This window comes from Mytilus californianus, unplaced genomic scaffold, assembly GCF_021869535.1.
Source record: "Mytilus californianus isolate M0D057914Y unplaced genomic scaffold, xbMytCali1.0.p SCAF_11, whole genome shotgun sequence".
In the NCBI taxonomy this organism is placed as follows: domain Eukaryota; kingdom Metazoa; phylum Mollusca; class Bivalvia; order Mytilida; family Mytilidae; genus Mytilus; species Mytilus californianus.
Window position 1 is genome coordinate 58,702,141 of NW_026262593.1, and position 21,573 is coordinate 58,723,713.

Sequence of the window (21,573 nt, forward strand, 5' to 3'; positions counted from 1 at the left end):
AAAATACCCTAAAATATTAAAGAAAACGAAATGAATACTCCCTCTAGACCCTCATGTTTACGTCATCTCTTCTTTTATTCGTATATAAGTTGTGAGATCAGGTACTGAACTACTAAAAGTCACCAACATCAATTGAAAATTTGATATTAACCCATCTCTATAAAACAAGATATATACTTTATCAATAACTTAAACCGAATTTCACGTCAAGATAAAATACGTTTCAACTGAATTAATTACCTCTACATAAATTAGCTTATATCACGTGAACCGTTTTAATTAAATTTTTATCTATTACAGTCGAAGATGATTATAGAGCATTTGTTTAAAATGGATACAATTTACATTGATGGTACAATTATCTAAAAGCCAAAACGAATTACACCCTGAACAAAGTATTCACTTCTTTAACAGAAGTTTTTTATTTAGTTTCGGTAACTTTTTTTCAAAGTCCTAGGGTTATTTGTGTCGAAAACTGAGTAAATCCAAAGTTGCCTACATTTTACAAGCAGCTCCAGTTCAATGCTGGAATTAAAAATTAAAGCACATTCAGAATGTTACAGATTTTAATAGTAAAACAGTTCTGAGACTTCTGTAGTCAGTATTCTATAGTATCTATACAAATATTTTTTAAACATCATTATCATTTAACTGTTTCAAATCAAATTGAAATTTGCTTCGTATTGATTGCCAGAATTCACCTCTGTAACAGTTAGAGCTATTTCTGTTCCCCCAAAATGAAACTGAGCAGTTATTGGTCTTCCACCTTCACATGGATCGGAAAGGGGAATTGTCAATTTCCCGAGATGAAAACAACTATCTTCATCGGTATATTGCGGATCCTCATCTGTTGATATAAAAAATGAAAGTTCGTCCGTTTCGGTTGTTGTTCCTGTAGCGCTGTATGACCTGTTAATTGTCGAACCTACAGGAACAGTTTCATTTATTTTTACTAGTTTATCAAATATTTTATCACAATATTCTTTTCCGTCTATCAAAACAAGATGTTTACTATCATGTTGGGATGGATCAAATTGTTGCTGCACTTCAATACCATAAGTGTACTTCATTTTCCGTGATTCGATATAAAATGGTCTATGTCCGAATAACACCGCTCCTTTAAGAACTGATAACCCTGCCTCTTCTGGTATTATAACCCTTTTATTTGGAAACTTCATTTTTATGGCGTCTTGAATAAGTAAGCATTCGGAAAACCCACCAACAAGAAGAATCTGCGATACCTCTATCAAGGCATCTCTGTCAAAAACTGATTGTATAAGCGATATAATGCTATCAATTGTTGGCTTGAAAATGTTCTTCATCAGTTCAGTATCAATCCTCATTTTATCGCCGCGAAAAGATATTTTATCTTTGAATGGAGACAAGGATAAGACATCGGGCAGCGCTTCACCTAAGTGAGTTTTACACTTTTCATTAAGAGACGCATAAGGAATTGATAAGTTGATCTTCCCTGTTTTGCCTGGGTGTATTGTTCTTTTAACCACCTCAAACTCTCGGAAGAGATCTAAATAACCTTCTGGATCTTCTTCTTGAAAAATCTTAATTAAAGGACCACCGACAATTTGGGTAAGAATTTGAAAGAAATTACCATCCACGGACGTTCCTCCACAGTCATTACCAGTGGCATGTTTCAATTCTTCTAGTCCTCCGTTTGATAGCTTCTTGTGTACAGTTATATCTGCGGTACCACCTGTTAATATACATACTAGTAAATAAGCTTTAGTTTTCAATACCATATAATTGTCTCCCTTTTAAATAAAGTGGGAATGAATTTTCGTCACAGAAAATAACTTCTATTTCTAAATGCATTTCTGACGTTTTGTCATTGGGAGAAAACTGTTTTAAAAACCTTTGTTTTGCTACCTAATGGATTTTAAAATCTATCGAAATTGAATATTACCTTTATTACATATCAGCCATTTGGTTTATAGAGAACGAGACCGTTGAACTCATTTAGTCCCTTTAGAACAAAGTTTGAAGATAAATCATGAGTTTAGTATAATATGACATAATACCCATTTCAATGATTGGATTAATGGCTTGTAAACTAACAAGTACTTGTCTATTATAGGTTGCACTTTGTAAATACAGCTGTTTCACAAACCACGCCTCTTTTGGGGAGATATATAATATTAATAGATATTTTGTTTTGTTTACGTACTGGTTCCCAGATATGATCTCTATGTTTCATCTCATAGAGACATAACTTGGGAATGTTACCAGTATAAATACACATGGATAGCGGCGAAATTGAATTCTGAGGAGGACCAAAAATGAAGGCAGGGGTATTACAGAATTTTAGTATAAGTTTAAACTCTTAGAAGTTCGGGGAATATAAATGTTGAAAATATGCCGCACAGCCCTATATTTTGACCTTTGAAAAAAATTGTAGCACATATGAACTTTCCATTCTAGGATATAATTTTTACGAAACTTCATAGTAAAAGTGGCACAGTTTTAGCCGTAAAAGGAGTTCCTATGGGAAATTGTATTGTCTATATTTACAGAAGTGCAACCTATATTGGGTGAATAAAGAGAACATGTAGAATTTCACCAAATCTGGTTTATCTTCGGAAATTTTAATGAAATTAACTCAAATATAAAGTTTTATAAATATTTCATGAAGATTGAGAAAATCCTGGGCCTTAACTATGATGACTCGCATAAATTAACAGTTTACATAAAACCCTGTATGCAAAGTAAATTCATATTATTTGCATATTTGTAATTTAAATTATTAAGAAGTGCTTATGTTAACTCTTTGCAGTCATTGAAACCCATAGATCCTTGATGAATATTGTTGTTGAGGTGTTTTTGTCCTGTTAAAAACCCATAAGTAAGCCGTAACACCTGAATATGCTTTCTTGTGATCGCGGCATAAAAAAATACAAGCTAGAGATACAAAAATTCCTCAATTAAAGTAACAATAGTATTTTCTATCCTAAAAATGTACTAAATATTCCATATTCACAGAAACAGCAGAATTATTCAGCAAATTTGAGGCCCCAGTGGCAAAAAAAAGAGAAAAATCCCTGACCCCTGGGTCATGAAACAGATAATTTAACCTATAAAGGTTGTCAGAAAACAAGCACATAGGGTAAGCTGACAATAATTAAAGTCTTGTTTTCAAATTCTTTAAAAATTGAAACAGGGGTGGGGGTATAAAATGTACTGTAAAAGAAGAATTAGAGTATATGCAGTGATTTCTTTCAGGCTATGATTCTGATAAATAAGTATTGTTGTGAGAAAAATGTTTTTCAAAATTTTTCTATTAGAATAAATGTTAGTATAGGTTGCACTTTGTAAATACAGCTGTTTCACAAACCACGCCTCTTTTGGGGAGATATATAATATTCATAGATATTTTGTTTTGTTTTGTACTGGTTCCACGATATGATCTCTATGTTTCATCTCATAGAGACATACCTTGGGAATGTTACCAGTATAAATACACATGGATAGCGGCGAAATTGAGTTCTGAGGAGGACCAAAAGTGAAGGCAGGGGTAGTACAGAATTTTAGTATAAGTTTAAATTCTTAGAAGTTCGGGGCATATAAATGTTGAAAATATGCCGCACAGCCCTATATTTTGACCTTTGAAAACAATTGTAGCACATATGAACTTTCCATTCTAGGATATAATTTTTTCGAAACTTCATAGTAAAAGTGGCACAGTTTTAGCCGTAAAAGGAGTTCCTAAGGGAAATTGCATTGTTTTTGCATATATTTACAGAAGTGCAACCTAAAGCATTGAAAATATTGACTTTTAATATTTTAAATGATATTTTTCAGTTAAATCCACCTGGTCTTTTAAAAGCATCATTTTACTCGCTTAAAGGACAAGTCTCGAGCGTAGCCCTTATTAAAAAAGTATATTAACCTTGAACTGAGTGGAGCATGCACTACTCTACTGATTCAAGGTTAGACAATTATTTCTCAGCCAAACCCTCCAGATGATATTGTTAAGAGAATAGATGAACTTATTTATAAATTTATTTAGAACTCACCTATACATAGAGTTACGAAGGATATTTTAATTAAAGATAATTTTGAGGGAGGTTTGAAAATGCTTGATTTGAATATGTTTATTACAGCACTTAAATCAACATGGATAAGAAGGATTTTGCAGAGAGATACTAAATGGCAAAATATTTTCATGTCAAATATAGGCAAGCAAAAGTTAAAAAAAAAGAAAATGTTTCAGTTGTGGCTTGATTATATAGATATAAGATAATTTTATATGGCAGTAAACAACTATTTTTGGAAAGATGAACTAAGATCCTGGGAAATAATTATTCAAAAAGAGAGAAAACTTCACTTATGATTAATTTTTATCAAATCCACTGTTGCGCAATAATAGCATTAAGATTTTCATTTGCCAAATTTAAGCAAAACGATAACATTAACACAGACTTTCTGAAATTTAACAGTGTCATTTCATCAGTGAAAGAGGCATCAGAATCTTTCACTAAATGATCTTACAAATTATTTTGTCCTTTTATACCATCATATCTACAAGTATTTTTTTAAACACTTTAAAGGGTCAAATGATATGTATTCTGTTCTGACTAGAAATAATGTTATTCATACTGGACAATTTAAGTGGGTTAACATTTTAGGTAAACAGAACTTGAACTTAAAATATTTTCAGACTGCCTTTTCTATTACTTATAGACTGTTGGCACAAAGATATGTCTCGCCTGTCGGCAAAACAAAATCAGAAAAAGACAAGCGAATGAACATTAACATTGCAAATTAATTCAGTCTCTGGAACATGAGCAAGTGGGTAGGGCCTCCAAATGGTCAACAAACTGAGATGTACGGACAGTAATTTAAATTTATAGAACATATAATTGTCTATTATAAGTAGTTCCTATCAAACTAACTTAAGCAGAAAACTTAAAATTGAAAATTGCTTATTAATTTAAAGTCACTTAATAATGAACTAGGGGGGTGGGGGGAGGTCTTGAAATAGTCGTTAACTGACATGTACTGATAGTAGTGCAACGTCATACAAAATATTATTGATCTATCACAAGTATTTTCTATCAAACTAACTTAAGCAGAAAACTTAACATTGAAAAAAAGTAAAATAACAAAAATACCGAACTCCAAGGAAAATTCTAAATGGAAAGTCCCTAATCAAATGGCAAAATCAAAAACTCAAACACATCAAACGAATGTAAAACAACTGTCATATATCTGACTTGGTACAGGCGTTTCCACACTAACTTAAGCAGAAAACTTAACATTGAAAATTGGTAATTAATTCAAAGTCACTTGACCATGACCTAGTGGGGCAGGGCCTCAAAATAGTCTTCAAACTGATATGAACTGATAGTAATGCAACTTAATACGAAATATCATTGATCTATTACAGGTAGTTCATTTTAATCTAACTTAAGCAGAAAACTTAACAATTTTTGACGCCGTCATCATCGTCGCCGTCGCCGGAAAAGCAATCCCTATGTCTCGCTTTCTGCGACTTTCGTCGCAGGCGATACAAAAATAGTAAATCACAGTGGTCGCAATATAGGATTAATCATTAGCATTATTGCAACAAATCAGTATCTTATTGAAATAAAACTTACTGATGACCCTTTATGTACATTTTGTAAAACAAAAAACTAGTCTATAGAGCATCTCTTTTTGAATTACATTGCTGTACAAAATTTTCTACAGGATATCATTGATAACTGGTTTCTTTCCGGTGGAATAAGTCTCCCAATGAATAAATTAAACTCTCGATTTGGAGACTTATCATAAAGTTTCCCCAACAACCCATACAACATAATTTTTCTTTATATTAAACAATATCTGCATAATTCTAGATGCTTTAAAAAGAATCTCTCACTGTAAGCAATTAGAATAAAGCTGAAAAAATATGCACAAATTAGAAAGTATGATAGCTGTAACAAATAAAACAAATAAATGAATTTGACAATGTATGGAAATATTTTGAAAACCTGTTATTTAATAAATGCTAATCACTATTAACCAATTATATATTTAAAAGAATATATAATTTTCTTGTAATGTTTTTGACCTGTGTTGTTGGCTGTTACGAAAGAAATATGTTTAGTTATTTTTTTTTAAATATTATCAATCATGCATATAAAAGAGGGACGAAAGATACCAGAGGGACAGTCAAACTCTTAGATCGAAAACAAACTGACAACGCCATGGCCAAAAATAAAAAGACAAACAGACAAATAATAGTACAGATGACACAACATAGAAAACTAATGACTAAGCAACACGAACCCCACCAAAAACTTGGGGTGATCTCAGGTGCTCCGGAAGAGTAAGCAGATCCTGCTCCACATGTGGCATCCGTCGTGTTGCTTATGTTATTACAAATCCGGTAAATGGTCTAATTCGGTAGGTCACATTCGTGAAAAGGGAAGGGTATTGTAGTTACGACATAAGGAACATATCCGATATCGTCTGTGAAACGGTTATTCCGTCATGGTCAACCAACTCGTGATGGCGTTCGTAAAATTTACGAAGGGATGATTTCAACTTCACCATTTGGAACTCTTGGTTTAATAGCTTCCTTGTGAGTTGCAATCCTCTATCAAGGAAATCATGATAGGAAATACAAGCCCGGGAATATCGTATCAATTGGGAGATTAATACTCCGTATGCAGGCGCTGCTGGAATGTTGCTACATAGAAATGGAAAGTTCACAATTGGGAAGCTGAAATCATATCTTTTGTTATTGTTATATTTGCGAGGAGTTTTGATGCCCGAGGGAATGTAATATTTTAAAGATAATCATAAAAAACTAATTTTATTGTAAAGTTTACTTATGGTAATTACTTTTTTTTTTAAATATTTTTTTTAAAAATATTTTCAGCAGGTACATAATGTTTGTAATATCCTTAATATTCTGCTGCAATACAAATGTTATCTATCTATTATACATGTACACAAGATCATTTTACACATCAAACTGAGTAAATCTTAAAAATAGGGAAAACTGGATTGCTGAACTATGAAAATGAGAGAAAGCTATTACAAAACAGTGGACTAATATCCTCAAAAACTCACAATTTAAACGTACCCAAGTTAAAATAAATAAAAATGAAAATCACAATATCATAAATAAAAAAACCTATACAATCCCTAAATAACCATAAGATTTAAATCTTTTTACTACAATCAAGAGGAATACATACACTCATTGACTTTTTGACATGGAAATCAAAGTTAACACTACGAAACACTAACTTTGCATATAATAGATTGAAATTTATCTTTACATTTCTAGATAATAATAGCTATGAATAATTAAGATGAAAACTGTTACATTACATACTTCCCTGTAATAAACTATTAAAACAACGGCATATAATAGAACCAGATATATGCTTACACTGTAAATAATAAGAGGAGTATGATCATACATGTAGCAAGTTAACTTGCTGTACAGGTTGGGACTGCACCCATCTGTCTCTTTCTAAAATGCTCATATATTAAATCTTTTTGGAAAGAAGTACAACACACAATCCAGCAATTAATCATTGAAAGACATGCTATTAATATGAAGAGTATAATTTTTGGATATAAAGTATATAATAAGGAGTATTATGAACTTACTTCTAACCCTAATCAGTTACACTACACATAAAGTATACTACATGTTCGACAAAAAATAACAAATGTGCATGCACGAAATCAGCAATCATATTGAAACAAGAATGATTTTAGGATTGTTACACGATTGGTTAACTATTAAGGAATGTAAGCTATTTAATTAACTAATTTGAAATAAAAAATTGAGGAAAGTTGTGTGAATTTGATTTACATAAAGAGATAAACTTGCTTTTTGGTAAAAAATAATAATTCTTTCAAAAAAAGAAAGTATTATTATTATATATATATTTATTTATTTATTTTTTATGTATAGAGCTTTGACTGAATTTTTCTACAACTGTAGTTTTATTCTTGTTGTTCTATATTACTAGTTTCATTTTTTTCTGTTGTTACCTAACCATTCAATGGAACAATGATATTCAAGATATAAGGTAGTTAACATGACACTTAGGAATTGAATATTACCTTCAGCTGAATGATCTGGTAAAATAAGCAGCCGATTTTAATGTAGATCATATATTTTGTAAAACATATATGAATTTAAATCAAACAATGACCTCAGAATAAAATGAAAATATAACAGAAATCCTGCACAACAAACTTTAGAAAAATTCCATGGTTAATCAATTTGATTAGATATATTCCATGTCACTATAGAAGGCACGGCTCAATTTACTAGGCCATAGGGATAATGATAGCCTTTTTAGAATTTTTACCACTTTCTAACACTGACCCAGAACCTGCATACACAGGTAACTGAAATACCTTCTTTATAATATTCAGAAATTAATGTGGATAAGATATGATAAGATAAGATATTTTTATTAACCAATCATGGTGCCTTAAATTTGAGCAATACAATCAAATGAATTGTTACACAATATATATGCATATGTGAATATGAATGATGACCGTTTACTTTTTCTGCTATCTTTATAAACATTAGGCCACTAGTGCTTTGAGGTTATTTTTCATGCAGTGAATACACAATTTAAAAAAACTGCTGAAATATTCATTTTCATCTGTATGTAAAATTATTCTATATTTTTCTACACCTGATTCCTCCATCAGGTTGGGAAAATATGTTCAGTATAAGAGAGGCGAAGGATATCAAAGGGACATTCAAACCCATAAGTCGAAAAAAAAGTGACAACACCATGGATAAAAAAGAAAAGGGCAAACAGAAAAACAACAGTACACAAAACAACATAGAAAACCAAAGACTGAGCAACACGAACCCCATCAAAAACTGGGGGTGATCTCAGTAGATACTGCATTTTTATCCAATCACAGTGACTTAAGTAGGGTACACAAAAGAGCAACCTAGTTCATGGATAGAAAATAAAATCGTGCCACCTATTGTGTAAAATAAAGCTATTTGTGAACAAAACAATTAGTAAAAAAATCATTCAGGTGAAGACATAAATTATATCCGGATTATTGTGAATTTTTTAACTAACACAAGTAACCATATTGTATGCTCTGTACTAATGTTAAAGAACCGGTATTTACAAATGTAAACATGTTAAGGAAATTTGTTTTAAGAGGAGAAAAAAGATCTTTTTACAACATCTCCTTATTTTTATATTCCTCCCCAGTTAACTTCAGAGGCGGACCAAATATTAACCTTCACTTATGTCATATAAGATGTCCTTGGAACAACTATGCTTTTACAACTAATTTGACTTCGTATCAAGGACTGACCATAACAGTCAAATCCCCGTTGCAAGTTATGTTTGACCAGTCAAAATGTCTGGTCATCAAGTTGACTTGCTGTACAGGTTATGACCGCATTCAATTGTATCCATCTGCCTTCTGGTTGTTTTGAAATACATTAAAACTAGAATAAAAATCAGAGCCTTTGGGTGGAGTATGTCTCAGGATTTGTCCTGTCAAATGTATGAGACAAAATAATAGTAAAACTGTATCAATAAACTATAGAAGTGACAATGGTTTGATTAATCTTTGTCAGTAATAAATCTGTGAAAAAAAGTTTTAAACTTATGAAAAATAATGATGCTTATCAAATTTTTTTAAAATTCATTGAAGTTTCATTTGATGTGAGGTATGGCAAGATCTATTCCGACATTTTACAATTAATTCCCAATTCTGAATTAGATTACTGTAAAATATATAAATATTATTCAAAAACAATAACAATATACACTATCCACGAAGCTGGACTAATACCACGAATCCTGGATTGACTGAGTATGTTAGTGACTGAAATGCGGATATTCAAAGAAGTTGATAATATAAATTTGGACTTTTTTGGGTGTTTTATTTGATTTTTTTCTAAAATGCAAGTACATCCTACAAACATTCGTATTTGCATATTCGGATCTAACGATGTAGTAAGTTTCAAATAGATATAATGAACCATTTTTACTAAAAACTTTTAAGAAGTTGCGAAGACAAGGTATAGGATGGACAGGGCCAAAAACTTTCTAAGCTCATATAGGCATATCTCTTGAAATGGATTGGAGCATTCTACCAACATGCACATCTGTGAAATAGGATTTTAAAATATAGCTTTCGTGTTCGAGGACTTGTAATGACAAGGTTGGTTATGAAGAGGGTCAACATTTCTTAGGTGACAGGGGCATAATTCTGGATAAACTATTCAGAATCAATAGCTAAAAAATCCTCAACGGCCCAGAACATCATGCATACATGCACATATGTATATTAGGATCTGAAAATGTTCTAAGTTTCTTTTAGATAAGATAATTCATGTAGGAGGAGTTTCGATGACACATTCGGTTCTTCCAACATTTCGAAGTAAGAAGGAGCATAACTAAAAAAATCACTGGATAGACACATCCTATCCACATGAACATCTGTATATTATGATTTAACAATGTAGTGATTCTCATATTGATACGATGAACCGTATAGGATGATTTGCGATGACAAGGTCGGTTCTGTCAACATTTTTAAGTTGAAAGGAGCATAACTTACAGAAACTCAATGGACCGAAAAATTCAACCCACATGAACATCTACATTTGAGGATCTAACTTTGTACAACATTTCAAGCCCATCCGATAAACTATGTGAACGAGTTACGATGACAAGGTTGGTATTGAAAAGGGTCAACATTTCTAACGTGAAAGGGGCATTATTCTCGTTTAACTAAACAGTAAAAAAATCTTTCACCGGTAATGTTTGCTTTTTCGTAATCTTTAAGTCTACAAAGTTTGAAGCGAATAAAACAAAGGATAAAGAAGTTGATCCGGACAGACTGAGAGACGGACAGACAGGCTGTTTTATATATATCCCCGAACTTTGTTTGAAGGGTTTGAATAACAAGTAACATTAAGTAACATTACCACCAAGATCAACAACCATATATTTTGTTCCAGGCTCAGTCATGGTAAATCCTTGTTGTTCAGCTCCAAGTAGTTTCTTTGTAGGAAGATACTGAGAATAAATAGATGCTGCTTCGGGTTCAAGCGAAATATTAAGATTACTTTCTGGAATTCCTGCCTGAAATATTGATCAAATCAAAACGAATATATATTTATACCTAAGGCAAAAATACCTAGCCTACATGTAAGAAGGATAAATACAATGTCCCCGAGACTTACAAGATTTTATATAATATGACTCCACCTGTTTAAGACTTAATTAAGAAACAAGGCCGTACATATGATTTCTGATATTTATCTTTTACAGATACTAGTACAAGTGAGAACAGAATGGTAATTTCAATTTAAGTCCATGATCTTGTTCTGGAGTGTTCAAGCATGTTCCTATGTTGCTTACAGATATTGAACACACTTTTAACCATACATGGTTACTGCAGCAGCGTACACAAAAAACATATTTCCTTTGTTTGTTTTTAAGTCTTTCCACTTTTCCCTATTGATTTTGTTCTGATTATTATTTTTTTTTTCTTCCGACACTTTTAATTCTTACTAGGCTTTTTTGTTTCGCAAGATGTAACTAAGATATTTGGTATATGATATCTAACAGTCAATACGCTTTTGAAACTGACACCGTTTAACCGAACACTTGTCTTTGTATGAGTTATTCCATAAACACGGGTTTACTTGTGATCTTTACTCCTTCCTAACCGTAAAAGAAACCGACAAATTTATGTTTCCCAATTGCTCATTATATACTCTGGATGCCAAAAAAATTGTGACCGAAGTGATCCAGGGACTCCTTATGAGAGTTATTTCCCCTTATGTTTTTGATGAAATTGATATGTATTTGTAACTTGTAAACCTTAGCTGATAGAGACAAGGGTCATTTGATTTGAGGTCCTGGGTCCACCCAAAAGAAAATGAGGTCAAAGTCTAAGGTCAAAGTCATGTTCTTAATTTTGACATTAACTTCATACCGATTCTACTCCGAAAGAATTATAGATATCGACAAATAAATTTAACCAAAATATTAGTCGCTGGATAACTTTGTCAAAATTATATGCGTCATTTTATGGTAAAATAAAAAAAAATAACAAATTATAACTTCAAACTTTGCAGCTATTATGATGTGCATGTATCTTTTCTCAATCAATCAAACAAGGGCTTTCCACCACCGTCATCGCCCCTTCCCCCATTTCACTGATTTTTTTTTCGAGGATCACAATTCTATTGAAATCAAAATCGCCTTCAGGCCCGTAAATTCTACTGGAAAAATGCAATCCGTTTTATGTACAAACTTCTAAAATAGAAATCCTGCAAATATCTGCTCCAATTCATGTATTTTCAGAAAATAATCGATAAACGTTTTGTTAAATTACTATACCAACAGCATGTTTTCGGGGCATGCAATGAATGAAAACTCGTGGTCAGTTTGCCTGTTGAAAAAAGAAATTACATTCCGTTAAATACATGTGCGGTCAGCTTGACGTCCTGGCCTAGACTGAGAAAATAAAATCAAAGGTTCTAAACATGCATTAAAATACAAATCTGTGCTCCTGTAACAATGTACATTTTCTGAAAATGATCGATAAATGTATTGTCAAATTCCATACTGTAAACTTTGGATCGCACGAACACTCTTGATTAAAGATCAAACATCAGCTCTTCTTTAAATTAAAGAAAATTAAATCCGTTAGCACTATGTTTATACGCGTGACCTGTCTTGACGATATCTCCATCTGCAAAGAATTAAATTAGACTATATGTACTTGGTGACGTCACAATCACATCATCTTCAGTGCGTGCCAGGAATAGAAGTAGAAATTAACACCTAAATTAAACAAAAAGTAAAGATCAATGTCCGATTTCCTTACAAAACAGAAAAAAAAATGCACACACAACTAATAAATAAAACTTGAAGTCCGAGGTTCTGTAGAAAATAGAGAAAATTTAATTTATAAAGGGAAGATGTAAGGATTATTTTCATTAGGGCATCAAGGACGTCCGTTTGCCTGTGCGGCATGTATAAGGTGTAATACCACCAAATCATAGTACGTCACATCCGGTTGCATACGAAAATAGGTCGAAAAAAAATATTCCCTTGAATTTGACAGTTGTAGGTAATTGATCCTAAATGTCATTGCAGTAAAACATTTCTGGGTCATAAACATATATCTTGGGTATTTCAAAGCACCATTATTTTTTTATTTGGGGTTTCTATAAAATATTTTGGAAACTTGAGGTTACATGGTTACTAAAGCTTGTACACAGGTTAAAAAAGGGGGAAAATTTGATTGGTTAACTTTCAGTGATGGTTATTTTCTTATATGCAATGAAATGTTATGTGAATTTTTTTCTATAGTACTGGACAGGATAAAACTTTACTCATGCCAAGTATTTCTTTATTTGAAATAAAGATAAATTCTGCACAATTTTTTGAAAAGTGCAAATTTAACAAAGACTAATAGGGGAAAATCAATGGTGGTATTACACCTAATATGGGAAGCTGTACATGCACCTTTGACCTTGTGAGTACTCTCATGTGTTAAAATTTCTTGCTATTTAAGTGAAATATTACAAATAATGAAATATTCTGAGTTGATTGAGTCTCCAAAACACATTTTATGAGAAAATTTCCTTGAAATAGGACTTTACCATGAATATTAGTTGACAGAACAAGCCCTACTTAGAGTTTTGGGGAGCTTTTTCACCTTATTTCTTATATTCTGCTATACTAAAAAAAATTTCCTAAGAAATACTTTAATAAATATATAGTTTTAAGTAAATGAAATTATTTTTAAAGCAGTAACAACAAATTATTCACCAAAAGAGAAGCTTTTTATGTCCCTCTCTGGAACGCGGCGTAAATTTAAGTTTTACGTAAGGACTTATTGAAACCTCCTTGGAGACAGTAAACTTTTATACGGATAGTTCATTCAGCTTGAATACTTCAATTAATCATTTATTATAACATTTCTATCATAAATGAGTGAAAGTTACCCCAAAATTTTTATTTATTGGCCTAAAAAGTAGAAATTTTGAGGAAATGAGAGGTATAAATGGACCAAAAGAGACCTTATAAGGAAGACAAAGAGGTCTATTAGTAGCATTTGTCATCCTAAAGTCATCTTTTGTATCATATTCAACTGTTTGTAGGCAAATGAGATAAATATTTGACCATTTATTGGTCCACACTATATTCTATCATGATGCGACTTGGTTTGGATTTTTCGAAGAAATTTTGCTCGAATCGCTGTAGAAGTTGTCTTACATTATACTAGATTTTTTTCAAACTATTGAACTGATTATGACAAAACTTGACAGGAATGCTTGAAATAAGCAGTATTACAAAGGAAAAAAGTCACATTCAGTTTATTGAACAAAAAAGTCTTCTTTATAAATACACAACCATGTTCAGTCAGAATGACGACATTAAATCCGATGCCACGCCAAGAGAATACCATTCAAAATTAGTCAATCAATCAATCAAACAACCATGCATGCATGTTTCAGTTCCATGAGTTTAATAGGGATCCAGGAGCTCTTTCTTATTTCGCTTTCTCCTAGATATCTGATCCAATGTGTTAAATCAGTCAACCAACCAATTAATCAACCAGCCAACCAATCAACCAATCAATCAATCGATCAATTTATCAATCAATCATTTTTCGGTCCAACGTGTTTTATAGGGGGTCCACTTTTCGCGTGTTTCTTGAGTACCGGTCTCATGTGTTTAATCAGTTAGTCAACAACCAACCAACCATCCAATCAATCAATCAGTCAATTAATCAATCATTCATGTTTCAGTCCCATGTCTTTAATAGAGGATCCGCTATTTCGCTTGTTCCTAGAGACCCGCTCCGATCTGTTTAATCAGTCAGTCAACAAACTAAACAAACACTCAATCAATCAATCAATCAATAATAAATAAATAAATAAATAAATAAATCAATCATATATCGAAGGAGAAAGACCGTTTTCAATTTCACGACGTCATGTCTATTGCAGGTTAAAAGTGACAATTTCGAAAGCGGTTTTCTCGGCAAATAAGTTGGAGTTATCTCTCTTATTGCACAAAATGAATATTATGAGGTCGGTCATTATCCAGATTTGTTACTGGAAGTTTGGAATCGTCTGCTATGTTTGTATTTTGTATAGTTTTGAGAATGGTCCCATAACGTAAGGAATTGTACCTGTCGGCGAAAAATTCCATTGCAGAAGTGCATAAAGCTGGTATGAAAGGACCTGATATTGCACGGCAAACAGGACATCCACTTCTAACTATTTATGGAGTTTTACATCGTTTTAAAGGTCGAGGGAGTTTGGATAACTAGGAGAGAACGGGAAGGCAAATCTGCTAACACCACTGTCAAATCAAATAGAAAACTTTCACTTCATGAAATAACTGCTGTTTTAATGAGCTGAGGAAAAAACCCTTGTCTAAGCGTACTGTTCATAGAAAGTTGTATAAAAAGGGTTATAAACAAAATCATTAGAACTCGTGCTGCAAATGTAAAAAAGGCTGGCATGATGGAAATTGAACAGGCACAAAATTATGAAAGATTATTGGAGAAGAGTCATCTATAATTATGAATGCAAAGTGGAAATTGGAATGGAATGGCTTATCGTGTTTTAGTCTGGAGACGACCCGGTGAAGAATGAACACCTTCATGCTTGAATCCTGGCCGTGGGACACGCTTGAGTTTGATGATCTGGGGCTGCATTACCTATGCAGGTGTTGGTACTATTACTGTTGTAACTGGTAATGTTAATGCTTTAAAGTATATTGAGATTGTTTATAATTTTGTTTGGACTGTTATTGATCGTCATTTCCCTGATGACAATTGCATATATCAAGATGACAATGCCCCGGATCCTGGAGCTAATTCTGTGAAAGAGTACATGGAATAAATTCAACTTCATGGCATTGAAAATGGCCAGCAGAAAGTCCAGACCTTAATATAATTGAGAATTAGTGGCATAAAACAGGCACATAATATCACCACAAAGGCTCAAATGGAGACAGCAATTCGGAAGATATGGACAAATGTACCCTTCGAATTCAAAAGAACTTTTATGATTCGATTCTAAGATGTTAGAGGTAAGGGCAAAATTAAACATCTCAAAATATTAGGTGAGTTCAGATAAAATTTTTCAAATATAATTACAAAGGCACTGTATATATTATGCATGCCTTTAATTTATTATGTATGTCGGTTCATACGCTTGCTCAGATCTTATACTGTATTGTTATTCAACTTGCCGACTAAACATAAATTATTTGATATTTGATTAAACAAACGACCATTATGCCTGTGCAAGATGTACAAAGGTAGAAGGTCCTAAACAGTTATTCATATATAAATATGTAATTTGCTGTTTTAAAAATATTTTCTGTTGAAGGTACAAAAAAAAAAAAATCAAAATTCATGGATTTTTCGGTCGCTCTCCCTTTGAAGTTCATGCTATTCCCACAGTTTGTGTTTGTTACCTTGATTTGTTTTCCTATTCAATTTATAATATCTCAACATCGGTAAACTACTGTTACCTAAACAATTGTTTATTTAATTTAGTTGCGCCTTTTGATAATTTGTCCTGCACCTTTTCATTCTACATATTTTCAAAAAAGAAACACCTGTACATTTTCCTCTTTACACTCTTAATTATACCATTATTGAATTATTCAGCACTTTTATATCTTCAAAATTATTTTTAAATATTTCTTCTTTCGCTTTTCATTATAAGAAATGACTGGAGTATAGAAATATGGTCATCCCTGGTCTCACCCATCTGGCAGTTAAATCCATACTTAGTGAAGCTTTGGTTTGACTATGCGACATGTTCAGAAACGCAGCCAATTCCGGCAGCAATGAGGAGCCTCGTGTAGAGTGGCCCGATCTGCACGTTAAAAAAAGTTTAAAAAAATCTTTAACGTAGCTGGCTTGTTGACAATTTTTCTATCCTTATCTAATACACTTTCATTTCAAGTTGCAGTCAAAATTACCGTTTATCCTGGTCGACCCACTTTGCAGATCCTACCTGTTGGATTTATTGTCATACTGTTCTCGTCCTTATTATGCATAAACTGCTTTCCGATATGCAAACAATAGTAAATCATATAATCATACTTTGCTCTTTGAGTTATTCTAAGGAAATAAACAATATCTAAAGCAAATTCTTTCTCTTTCAAATAAATAAATAATCCTTTTACCTTTTCAGCACTTCTCCTCATGAACTGTTTTGCAGCATCCGACCAGATAGCAGGAACTGTCAATACCCACAATATATCTTTCATTTCAACATCAGTCCCTCTTTTTTCCAGAATATCTAGTAAATGCGTCACTAATGCTTTGATTGCCAATGAAAATACATCTAAAGCTAGTACTTGTTTGTCCGAAATGTCATTCAAAACCATTTCATTTGTGATATGCTGCAAAAGAAAAGGTAAATACGGGTGTCACATGCAAAGCAGGATCTGTTTACCATTCCAAAGTAGCAGATATCAATGGGGTTCGTTTTGCCTAGTCTTATGTTTTCTTTATAGCGTTTTGCTGACTGCTGTTTGTCTTCTCATCGTTTTCTTTTTTTTTTTTGTCATGTATTGTCGGTTTTTCTTCGACTTATGTTCGATTTATGAGTTTTGATTTTTGTTTTTTTTGGCATTATCTTCCTCTTAATTGTATCAAAACTGCTGGCTTGTCTATGTTTCTTGAAACGAACAAACTCAGAAGAACAAAAATGAATGCGATTTATGACAGTGTAAATATGACTCTAGTCAGCTCATACACCGAAATTAAAACATTTAAACTGATGTTGTTGCTTCTTTCTTCCAAAGCATATTTTTGAGAAAAAAATATAACCTACGTTGCACATATTCAAAACGATTAATTCTATTACCATATTGAGAATATCGTTATGAGACATCAAACACTATATGTTTTGATCTAATAATAAAATTTTGACGAGGGCTCTGGGGATTTTAACAAAGATTTAATTATCCCTGTCTATACTTTCTGAAAATGCCATTACAAAGAAAGCTCAGAATGATCACTTGCATTCGAAATCCCATATTTAAAATCTAAAGAAAGGTTGAATTGAAAATTCGAAATTGAGAATTTGCTATGAACTCCCACATTTACTCCTTCCTGAGGACTATCACTGGTTCACTGTTAGATGGAATCAGTGATCTACCGCTCCCCATTAATTCTAAGCAATAATTTGGTATGATAAGTATAGTCTTTTTAATTTTTACAAACCTTTAATGCTTCGAAGTGTAATAGTACTTCAAACTGAGTATCTTTTATGATGACATATTTTTAAAGTGAAATTCAATATTAGTGGTTCAGTATTCATTATAACTACAAGTACTTTTCATTTTTATTCTACAATTTAAATATATCAAAATGTGTGTGACACCTCACGTATTGTAAGATATGCATAATAATACGTAAACAATAATAAGCCAACATGAAAACATAGGTTCTTTTTATGTTAGTTTTCTCTTTAATGCCTCGTGGATTTAAAAACTAACTGTTTTTCATTTTTTTTACTTGCCTTATTGTTATAATGTTTAATACAACTGCCTTATTATGAGATAGTTTAACGCACTTGCCTTATTATTATGTAGTTTCATTTTGAATCTGTGGAAGTAGAAGTAGTTATTCTGCTCGCCTTCCATTACTATGTCAGAAAACATATTTTCTGCATCATAACCAAAAGCCACAAATTCTTTGTTTTTGTTTAGTAACAGACATGTCGGGGTTTTCAAGGATAAAAGTGATCGCCCTCCAGCATTCCAGGCTTGGTTAGCATGGATTTTGAGAGGAGTTTCTTTAAACTCATGGCGAAAGGAAAATGCATAACCGCTATAGGTTGTACCAAAGTCCACAGCAGCCACCAACATATGATTTGTCGTCTGCAACATATCTAGGTTATGACCTTTAAAAAAATAATTCTGTATCATTTATAATTCTATTGATCTATTTTTGTTTCACACTATGACTTTGTAGTGAGGAAAGTAGGTCATACTTATTTTCACTTTTCCACAGTTGTTTGTTATGCAAAATGATCTTTCATAGTTAAAACATAATTACCTCAATCAGATGTTGTTACTGTATCTTATTTTATCCATATTTATCCTTTTATAATGTTACAATTATCCAAATTCCTACTTTCACATTTGTATATACACAGTCTATAGTTAGAGTATTGATTGAACTGGTCTTGCTAACGTTTTCAGAAATTATAGTTCGTTTCAAACATGTCAAATTAGAGATTTGAGTGAACAGCTAACTTTGACAGTTAAGCAGTATTTGTTATTGATGTATTTTAAACACACGGCAAGTGATTTAGAACACATTGCAACTTATTTAGAACACAATGCAACTTAATTATATTAGTTATCATAACTGTAGTTAATTATATAAGTTAATAACTGTAATTAATTATATTAGTTAATAACTGTAAATTATTATATTAGTTATAATAACTGTAGTCAATTAGATCAGCTTTTAGTAAAGCTGCTTTTATTTATCTAAACATATCTTATTTCTATCTTTACAATGTTTGGACTTTCAAAACAGTTAAAGACTGTTACATTTAGAATTGCTATTTGCATCATATCTACCAACCACTCTTAGTATCGGTTGGCACTTCAAGGAAAATCTATCTTGTTAAAATAAAATTGGTGAAGACTTGAAATTTTACAGATCACCTTACCAATTCAAATTTACGAAACATGACAATGTCTGACACTGCAATATGTTCGTAATAAATAGTTTTTCGCAAAATGAAACAATGCGGGATTATCTCAATTAAATCTCGAATATAATCAAATTTAACAAACAAACATAGCTTTCTTAATTTCTTGAGATCAGCCAGATTTTCTATACTTAATAACTTTTCCGTACATTTTTCTGAGAAAATCCTGGATTTTCACGAATAAGAATTAAGCCAGATAAAGTAAGATGAATAAGGATTAGTGAATAAAAGTGATTTCCGCGTGGCATACAAGGTTTAATAATTAAATTATTACGAGCGTAGCGTAGTATTGTTGAATAAGACATGAGTCCAGTCCACCAATAAACAAAAAGTGACATCATCTGTGGTACTCGAATGTAAACAGTTTAGGGGCCAATCAATAAAAAATATTTTCCAAGTCGTATATTCAAAACAAAGTAAACAACACATGTTTGGTTTGTTGTGGAGACTTTTTATTTCTATATTCATCAAAACTTTAAAATTATGCCGAAATTGAGTCAAATGACCTCCAGAATTTTATCATGTATAAATCTCCACTACAGAGTTTACCACAAACAAAAATCTAAACTAAGGATCTTTTTGTAATTAGTATCCTAAACAAAACACGAATCAATAAATTTCAAATCCGTGAAGATACAAACTGATCGCGATAAAAAGAAAAGCTAGACATTGTATAGACACTGGTTGTTTGTCAGAAATCGTATGTCTTTCTTTATTCCAGACACTGAGATTAAAAGGGGAAGGATTGAGATTTCTAAATGAACCCCGCAACATGTCAAGAACCTCGTCGTGGCTGTCCTCCTTTGTATCTCAAATTTTAATGTATGTCATTTATGGGATATTGTACTCAGCAATTGGTGTATACCTTTTATTCATGTGTTTAAGATATGAATTCTTCTTTTTCTGTTCTAAATAGACCATTTGTTTTTAAGTGGTGTTTAATGCATATAATTTGTTAATCAATATTCCAAAAACCCTAGACATTTTGTGCGTTTTAAAAGCAATTATGAGAAACATTAGTTTCAACAGATTTTTCTGTTACCTTACTTCCTCTTTGTCTCAAATAAATATTTGTATCTGTTAAAATTGATAATGGGTCCTTTACACTCTTATGACATACCTTTTAAGCTTCCTGTTTTTGTTTTATGCTGTGCTGTGTGACATGCGGAACAGCTTTCGTTCTCCAGACTGTTTAACGCATTAAAATTTAACCATATCCATTTTTTTAATCTTAATTCCCAGCATTGATTGTTGCTCAAATAGAAATAGTATGGTAGATTAATTAATAAAAAGCATTAATTGATTCTTGATCAGGGTGGTACGTGGTACTGACGTCAGAATACATTTGCATTCTAATTTCCTAAACACAAAACATAAACATTCATCTGAGAAATTGACCAATCGACTGAAGGAACCGCAATACATTGTGGGCTACTACTATCACTTAAGAACACGTGGAATTTGGTTGAAAATTGTCATGTTTTATTGTATCTCGTAATCTCGTAATCTCATATCTAATATTTTTATTCAGCTAATGTATTTAAGATAATGATATATATATAACATAATCTTTAATGTACTGAGATTAAAAAAAAATTAAAAAATTATCACATGCTTTAGAATTCGATTTTTTTTAGTCTTGTTAAATTAGTTTAACAGGTTTTGTCTACTGTAACATGTATGCACTGAACCTGTGCATTCATTTTACGTGAAATAAGAAATGAAGTGACCATTGTCCAGTATAAAGGTATTCAAAGCTAGTATTTCCCAATAATTTGTTTCAAAATAGACTGCGCATTGGACGATTAAGAATAAAGAATGGT

At 32.0% G+C, this 21,573-nt stretch overlaps 1 protein-coding gene across 3 annotated transcripts; it reads right to left on the reverse strand.

Moving 5' to 3' along the window:
- Positions 1 to 548: 548 nt before the first annotated feature.
- Positions 549 to 21,287, reverse strand: LOC127720414 (heat shock 70 kDa protein 12A-like). 3 transcript variants are annotated; one of them, XM_052226994.1, is made up of 5 exons: positions 20,871 to 21,287; positions 18,603 to 18,928; positions 17,202 to 17,420; positions 10,952 to 11,108; positions 549 to 1,711 (listed from the first exon to the last, which is right to left on the reverse strand). In XM_052226994.1, exons 2-5 carry the CDS (start codon positions 18,912 to 18,914, stop codon positions 657 to 659), a joined length of 1,743 nt encoding a protein of 580 aa, XP_052082954.1. In that variant the 5' UTR covers positions 18,915 to 18,928; positions 20,871 to 21,287; the 3' UTR covers positions 549 to 656. The 3 variants fall into 3 exon arrangements, with proteins under 3 accessions (XP_052082954.1, XP_052082953.1, XP_052082955.1); XM_052226993.1 differs by lacking the exon at positions 20,871 to 21,287 and adding an exon at positions 19,084 to 19,195; XM_052226995.1 differs by lacking the exons at positions 18,603 to 18,928; positions 20,871 to 21,287 and adding an exon at positions 19,084 to 19,216.
- Positions 21,288 to 21,573: the final 286 nt, after the last annotated feature.

Bases quoted from the DNA above. Each gene is read 5' to 3' on its own strand.
- LOC127720414 (XM_052226994.1), bottom strand. From the start codon at position 18,914: ATGTTGCAGACGACAAATCATATGTTGGTGGCTGCTGTGGACTTTGGT. The intron at 17,421-18,602 runs GCAAGTGCGTTA...TTTCTTTTGCAG, and splicing joins TGAAACTACATAATAATAAG to CATATCACAAATGAAATGGT. The intron at 11,109-17,201 runs GTAAAAGGATTA...TCAATATTTCAG, and splicing joins TGAGGAGAAGTGCTGAAAAG to GCAGGAATTCCAGAAAGTAA.